This window comes from Neolamprologus brichardi, chromosome 11 (genome assembly GCF_056152115.1).
Source record: "Neolamprologus brichardi isolate AB-2024 chromosome 11, ASM5615211v1, whole genome shotgun sequence".
Classification (NCBI taxonomy): Eukaryota; Metazoa; Chordata; class Actinopteri; order Cichliformes; family Cichlidae; genus Neolamprologus; species Neolamprologus brichardi.
In genome coordinates this window covers 31,576,570-31,585,000 of record NC_142114.1, presented here as the reverse complement: position 1 = coordinate 31,585,000, position 8,431 = coordinate 31,576,570, and the positions used below count along the sequence as shown (strand labels likewise).

The 8,431-nt window shown below is 43.9% G+C and overlaps 1 protein-coding gene across 1 annotated transcript in view; it reads right to left on the bottom strand.

The window, feature by feature from the left end:
• The window catches only part of col6a4a (collagen, type VI, alpha 4a), a 59,375-nt gene that overhangs the window by 27,816 nt on the left and 23,128 nt on the right, over nucleotides 1-8,431 (bottom strand). The window contains 5 exon segments of the mRNA XM_087848595.1: nucleotides 60-632; nucleotides 2,500-3,057; nucleotides 3,627-4,187; nucleotides 4,294-4,914; nucleotides 6,026-6,595. Coding sequence (XP_087704721.1) covers nucleotides 60-632; nucleotides 2,500-3,057; nucleotides 3,627-4,187; nucleotides 4,294-4,914; nucleotides 6,026-6,595 — 2,883 coding nt within the window.

Genomic DNA, 8,431 nt, shown 5'->3' with positions numbered 1-8,431 from the left:
TTGTATCCTTGCAAATCCCTTTTCTTTTGCCTGATGTAATTAAAAGTTTAGTTGCTTACCTGGTTTGGTGGAGTTGCACAGGACTTGCGTGATGTTTTTGTAGAGTTTTTCCAGGGCATCAAAGTTATCCACGTAAAAAACGTTGGCTTTATCTTGACCAGCCATGACCTCCAGCTGTTCCTTGTTGGCTCCTTCCACTCCAATACTGAAGACAGTGACCCCTTTGTTTCTCAGAGCCGCAGATGGTTCATTCAGACTGTGTGGGTCAGTAGCATCGCCATCGGTGATTACCATGAGGATCTGAGGCACCTCTGCCCGTCCACCATATTTAGCATCAAAGAACTGCAGAGCAAATTTCAAAGCTTTGCCAGTGTACGTGTCTCCATACGGGGATTTGAGAGCCATAATGGCCTGGGAAACCTCCCACTTGGAGCTGTACTGATTGAGAGTGAAAATAGACTTGGGTTCATTCGCGTAGAGGATGACACCGAAGCGGGTCAGGTCTGTGCCAACTGTGGTTTGGTTCACCATTGACTGCATGAACTTCTGCATGCTTCGAAACTTTTTCAGGGTTATGCTTGTGGAGCCGTCCACCAAGAAAATGATGTCAGCTCTTTCTGTCTTCTTGCATTCTGGTGGTAAAAAGCACAAATGTTTGGTCAGAGGGAATGGGAGCAGGAACCTCAAGGAACAGCTCTTTAAAACCTCCTAAGACCCAAACCCTTTCATGGCATGCATTTTTAATTTCTCTTTGCTATTTGGGCTGATTAAGACCTGATGAATGTAAAAAACATTTTCTTTTTACCTATTTTTTTCTTTCTGAGAAGAATGATATCCACATATGAGGATATTCGTTTTTAATTTTTATAGAGCAGTGTAATGTCCTCGTAAGTGGATATTAGGCCTTTGTAGAAAAATATTAAGTATTGTGGTCTAGAAAACCCAAAATGTGATGTCCACATATGTGGACGTCAAGTCCTAGGAGGTTAAAATTAGGGATGCACCGATACCGATACTGGTATCGGGTATCGGGGCCGATACTGTAAAATGTGTGCGTACTCATACTCGTAAAAGTTAACCGATACCATGAACCGATACCAACTTATTTCATTAATCAGAGGGTGGCTTGTCATTTCTGTTGTAGTTTTATAGATTGGCCACTAGGGGGCCAATTATTATCTTATTTATTATTTATTTTATAATTTTTTATATTTTATTATTTATTTAATAATAATTATTTTGTTTGTTTGTTTACAATATGGACACTCTGCAATAATTTAAAAGTTTATTTTATTCTCAAACCTAATTTGTATTTATTTTATTCCAAACAGAAGTGTTTATTTATTATTCTGAAAGCTCGAGACAGTGCCAATAGTTCAGTGATATTTTGTAAAATTACAATGTGGAGACTCTGCAATAATTTAACAGAAGTGTTTATTTTTCACTTGAAATTTTTTTGTGGTCATTTTTATTAAGATTTTATTTTTTATCGGCAGGGAATATAATAAAACCTGTCTTCCAATTAATTGTATTTGTGTGTGTGTGTGTGTGGTAGAAGTATCGTTTTTTGTACTCTGTATCGGCAAGTACTCAGATCCAAGTATCGGTATCGTATCGGTTTGAAAAAATTGGTATCGTTGCATCCCTAGTTAAAATATTAAAGTGAAGGTGTACGAGGATCTCTTTATCATGTAGGGTTGATGTACCACAATAGGTTTTAATGGTAGAAACTGGAGCCACTGAAAGAAAGCTGCAAGCAGATGCAAACACCCAAACAGAAAGTCCCTGATCTGCTCCAGAAGTCCCCGCTAATCTATAATGCTGCTAAAATCATCTCTGTCTCTCTTCCACAGCATGTCTTTATCCTGTCTTCCTTCTCTCTCCCCAACCAATCACAGCAGATGGCCCCGCCCCTCCCTGAGCCTGGTTCTGCTGGAGGTTTCTTCCTGTTAAAAGGGAGTTTTTCCTTCCCACTGTCGCCAAAGTGCTTGCTCATAGGGGGTCATATGATTGTTGGGTTTTCTCTGTATGTATTATTGCAGGGTCGACCTTACAATATAAAGCACCGTGAGCCGACTGATGTTGTGATTTGGCGCTGTATGAATAAAATTGAATTCATTCCTAACCACCACATTGACCTCATTATAATACTGTAGTTCTCATGTTACACAGGTCTGAAAAACAGAGGACCCTTTTAATGTGGGACTCAACAAATATGTATTCAAAGAGGAGTCCTTTCCTCCTTGGAAAGATGAGTGGACGAATGACCAAATCTTTCCTGTCTTTACATAAACGCATATTAAAGAACAGGATCCTTCTCATTACAGCAAGGAGCCCATTAACTGGCAGACTACTGAATTAATAGTTAAAGTAAGAAGCCTCAGACTTGAATGATCTCAACCCTGCTGCCTGGCACTAGACTGCAAACTGTAAAGATTTTTATATTTACAAAAACGAGGATATAGTTCATGTTTCGGGTTGGTCCCAGTCTCCTCTCACCTCTCTCCGGATCACAGAGCTCCAAAGCCACTTGACTCTCCAAGTCCCTCAAAGCATCAAAGTCCCTCTCAGCATACATCCTATCTGGGGATCCACTGATCTCAAGCAGCTGGGTGGTGTTGGCGTCCACCACTCCAATGGCGTAGACCACCACTCCTTTGGCCCTCAGAGCTTCAGCGGGGCGTTTAACTGCATCTTGGGCCTCGCCATCTGTTATGACCACTAGCCTCTGCCTCAGGCTGGGCCGTCCTCCTCTGGCTGCATCAAAATACTGAGATACTTCTCTTATGGCTTTGCCCGTGTACGTGCCTCCACCCATCTGCTCCATGCTATCGATGGCTTTCAACATTTCTTTTTTGCTGTAGTGGACGTTGAGTCTGAACTCGGGTCTTTGGACAGTGCTGAACTGCATGACACCTACGTGCACCTCATTCTTCCCAATGATGGACTTCCCAATGACCGATTTCATGAACTCTTTCATTTTTGTGTAGTCTTCGGGATAGATGCTTCCAGAGCTGTCAATCAAGAAGACGAGGTCGCCTGGTATATCTTTACAAACTGTAGGCAGAGTAGCACATCCATGTTAGCATCGCTGCCTGCATGTTAAATAATAATTACCCTGTTTCAAGAAACAAAGGTGTCCTGTGTTGAATGGCTCTTGTCCTCTCCAGCCTTCTATGACCATGTGCAGCATATTATATCTATATATCTGTCTGTAGATACATTTTGGCTAATATTTGCTCACTTTTATCTTATTCCTCTGGTGGCATTTGTACTACAATTTCATGCATATTAATTCAGTATTTTATGCTAACACTTAAAACAGTGTCTTTCTCAGTGTAAAAACTCATTTCTGTTAAGGTGACGAACTCCCTGATATCCAACGATTTATGACATCAGTAAAATCTGTTCTCCTTTCATTTTGCTTATTTCAGTTTCATTCTACTCTTAACTACTGGTTTAAGGCTGAATACGGCAGTTTTATACGGCTCTTTTCATTAAACTTAAACCCAGTGAGATATACAACGACTTAAACACTGAAAATTTAAAAAATGCACCTGCAGTATGTGCTGCTTGTAACTTCTAGACATGCATTTGTAACATGAGTGTGGTTCATTTGCCCTCACCGTCTGGAGAACAGATATCTGTGATGATTTCATCTTTGATCGGCTTTAAGGCATCAAAATTATTGACAAAGAAAGTCCTCTTGGTGTCACCGGAAATCTCTTCCAGCTCAACCTCGTCGGCGTCTTTCACCCCAATGGCGTAGACAATGACACCCTGATTCCTCAGTCGCTCTGCTGGAACCTTGACCTTATCCTGAGATTTTCCATCCGTGATGACCACCAGGAACGTGGGGACTTTGTGACCACGAGTGACCACAGCTCTCTCAAAGTGTGGACTCATGAATTCCAGGGCCTGCCCCGTCTGTGTGCCGCCGCCTACTTGACTAATTTCCTCCACAGCTTTCTCCAGCGTGGATGCATCTGTGTAATCGGTCAGATCAAATTCCAGGTTTGGCGAATCTGCGTATTTGGCAACGCCCATTCGGACATGCTGAGGCCCGATACGGAAGGTATCAATAAACTCAATGATGAACTTCTTCATGTCATAGAAGTCAGTGGGGTGAATGCTTCCCGAGTGGTCGATCAGGAAGAACATGTCGGCTTCATCGGTCTGCACGCAGCCTGGAAAGGAAAAGCAAACATTCTGAGTTTTGAACCTTTAAATTTGTTAAAAAAGTCATGATGTTCAAATTAACTCATGAAAGTGTAAGAGCATGCTGGTCCACACCTTCTTTGATGCCAGCTCTTCTTGTGCTGACTGAGACCGCCTGGTGAATGATGTTATAGCAAAGAGTCCTCTGCAGGTTCTTCTTCAGACCTTTCAGCTTGTCAAAAGTGTCCACTATGAACACGTGCTTGTTGGGGGGGTGGGACGCTATCTGGTTCAGTTCAGCCTCGTTGGCATTTTGGACTCCTACAGCGTAAACGGTGACGCCAGCACGGCGGAGAGCAGCTGCCGCCTCGGTCACGTTATCCTGCGATTCGCCGTCTGTGATCACGACCGCCACCTGCTGAACGCCCTTATCTTTCCTGCTTCCAGCGTCCTCGGTGAAAATATTTTCGCGAGTGAAGTCGAGGGCAGCTCCGGTGTTCGTACCACCTCCGCGATAAGGCAGGATTTTGATGAAATTCAGCAAACTGTCCGTTTCATTAAAGCTGTTGAGGTAGACCAGCGCTGTGGCTCGGTCGCTGTACGTAACGATACCCACCCGAACTCTCTTGTCACCGACGTCCAAGCCGCTGACGATGGACAGCAGGAAAGAGCGCACCAGGTCGAAGTTCTCAGAGCCGATGCTTCCCGACTCGTCCACGATGAAGACGAAGTCCGCCAGTTTGGCTGCTTTGCAGCCTGTAAAGGGAATCATAATCTCGTTATCACTCAAGCATTCTGATTCAGGATGTGACGATGACACCACACTAATTCTTTTTACTTTTTGTTAATGTGCAGCTTCACCCCAGTTCCACAAAGGTTGGGATGCTGTCCAAAATGGGAACTGTACACAGTTTTGATGATGTTGAAGTGTAACAGAGTTTCGGTTAAATATATCTCAGTGATGTCGGTTCTACTGCCCGTGACGCTAGCAACAGTTGTCTCTTACCACCCTACAGGCTGGCTTTCCACTCATGAATGACTGTCACATTTAAATGCAACTAATAAACACATTTTTGCTGTGAAGTGGTACATTTAACGCAAACCGTCACCTTGTGTTTGCACTGTCTAAAGCTAGCATATGATAAAACTGTGGCTTTCTCACAACAACATAGACTTCATCTGACTGGAAGGCTGTGATTTCTCTGCAGGGAAGGTCAATCTGCATCTAACAGACTGAAAACGTGAAAGTAAAAATCCATCCATCCATCCATTCGCTTCCGCTTATCCTTTTCAGGGTCGCGGGGGGCGCTGGAGCCTATCCCAGCTGTCATAGGGCGAGAGGCGGGGTACACCCTGGACAGGTCGCCAGTCTGTCGCAGGGCCAACACACAGGGACAGACAACCATTCGCACTCACATTCACTCACACATTCACACCTAGTGGCAATTTGGATTATCCAATTAACCTATCCCCACAAGATGCATGTCTTTGGACGGTGGGAGGAAGCCGGAGTACCCGGAGGGAACCCACGCAAACACGGGGAGAACATGCAAACTCCACACAGAAAGACCTGATGGTGGAATTGAACTCAGGACCTTCTTGCTGTGCGGCAACAGTGCTAACCATCATGCCACCGTAAAAATAAATGTTAAAATTCTCGGGTGAAAATATGGAAGCATGAAGACATATCAGATGTTCTCGCCACAGCATGCTGGCTGGCGTTTATCATCAAGATTAAAGGTAATAAAACAGGTAATTTACGTGACGGTTCTTTTGTGAATAACCTTTGTAAAACACTTTTTTCAAACATGCACAGGAGTTGATTTTATGACTGATGACAACAATAATGAAAGTAAAGACTTTTCACCTTGAGTGAGAGTGATCTCCTCTTCCTCTCTTTCAAAAACGGTCTTTAGCGTAGGCACTGCGTTGAAGGTAGACTCGTACACGTACGGCTTCGTGGCTATTACACGCATTTCGTCCATTGATGCACCGAAGCTCACTCCCACGATAGTTACGCCTAGTGATTTGATCAGACGTGTCTGCTTAAAAACGGGATCATCTGAGTCTTTTCCACTTAGAACAACCAGAAACTGTCGGAAGCCTTGGGATGCTCGACTTCCTGATTCATTCGTGAAGAAATGAGAGCTGGCGTACTCCAGTGCTCTGCCCAGGTAGCGTGGCTGATTGGGCTGAAGTCGGCTCAGGCGGAAGGACTTTACACCAGCGAGCGCCTGCTCTTTGGTTTGGAAAGCATTAAGGAGAAACTCCACTTTGGTATCCGTACTGTACTGGGCCAGTCCGAGACGGTAGCCAGAAGCTCCAATGTTGAGTTGATTGACCAGTCGGACCAGGATGTTTCTGACCTGCTGGAAATCTGTTTGACTGATGCCACTGTCCACCAGGAAGAAAATGTCTGCAAACTTTTCTGCCAACGCTGTAAATTAAGAAGAAAACAGTCCTTCACTATTATTATATGCATTTCCATTTATATGAAATTAAACTACCTGCAGGTCTAAAAGACAAAGGTTTGGAATTTTCTAACTAACGAAAACTTGTTTTAATTTCAGTTTGTAACCACAACCCTGCCCTGGATGGCACGATTCTCTTTCATCTGCACAATATTTTTAAAATTGGACACACGCTGTCTCAGAGCCATGCATTTGTTGCTTCTAATTTCCTTTTTTGTGTTTTTTCCAAAACCACTCAGAGAGGACAGAGCACGACGGATCATATTCTCCATATTAGGGTACTAACTTACATGCTATATTAATATACTGACAGGGACTAGAAAGAGAGCAGATTTCTCCTGTTCTGGCTTCCTGTTAAATCCAGAATTCAAAATCCTGCTCCTCACATACAAGGTCTTAAATAATCAGGCCCCATCTTATCTTAATGATGTTGTAGTACCATATCACCCTATTAGAGCACTTCGCTCCCGCTCTGCAGGCCTACTTGTTGTTCCTAGAGTATTTAAAAGTAGAATGGGAGGCAGAGCCTTCAGTTTTCAGGCCCCTCTTCTGTGGAACCAGCTTCCAGTTTGGATTCAGGAGACAGACACTATCTCTACTTTCAAGATTAGGCTTCAAACTTTCCTTTTTGCTAATGCATATAGTTAGGACTGGACCAGGTGACCCTGAATCCTCCCTTAGTTATGCTGCAATGCAAGAGAAGTTTGATACCATCACGGGGAGGCTTGCAGCTCTCCAACGGGAGATTGAGAGATCAGTGTCGGAGTGTTAAAGAACAGCTTTAAAATTCTCCTGAGCTGCTCGCATAAAAGAAAAATCCACAACATCAACATGCGGACACCATGGCGCCAGCTGCACGGCCCCAAGGCTGGAGCCTCCCTGATAACGACTGTGTGATGACTATTCTTCCCATCCCATGCAAGGCCACCTGGGTTGGCTAGCAGACTGTTTACTTAGCCTGATAGGGCGAAGGACACTGTCTCAGCTGAACTATGGACACGCACACACATACACTTACACTGATAAGCATTCACACATCCCCCCTCCCCTTCCAATGCCTTTGATGATTGTTGCCTCCTGGGAACACGAGGCGGGTCTGGGCCCGCGCTGGAGAGTCGGCGCAGTGGCAGGATGGCTGCTGTGTTGCCTGGGATTACTCCTTATCCCCTACCCAACCCTGTTGCTGGTCACGTGCTCTATAATGTTGTATTGTGGACATTTATGTGCTTTCTGTGCAGAGGAGTTTTTTTGTTTCCTGTCCTCATGCTGTCCTCCTGTAGCCCAGCATGAGCAGAGGTCTCTTTTTTTCCTCTTGTACTTTCCCATTGTAGTGTATATTTCAGTGTTTTTCTGTAATGCAACCGTTCTCTGACTTGTATCCCCATGTGATGTCTGTGTTATGTGTGTAAGGTCGGGGGGCGGGTTCATTCCACTGCAGGGCAACTTGCCACTGCATGTGGCGAATAAAAGTTGAACTTTGACCTTTGAACTTTGAACAATGGGCTCCAGCAAGGCTGGACAATGGTCCGTGAAGTTTACCCTAATGAAGTTATAGTCAGCAGTGATGGTTAACCAGTTTAAAAAAAAAAGAAAAACTGGTCATAATGTCATTAAAAATAAGGAAGTGTAACTTAAGCAACCTAATTTCTTCAATTATAATAAATAATAAAGACTGGATTAAGAATGTCAGAAAATCTAACGTGATTTAGAGTCCACGTGCTACTGACCAATCACGTTTGAACGAGGGCTGATATTTGTTGAAATACACTGAAAAAATGTTGTCTTTGACTGTCGGGGGAAAG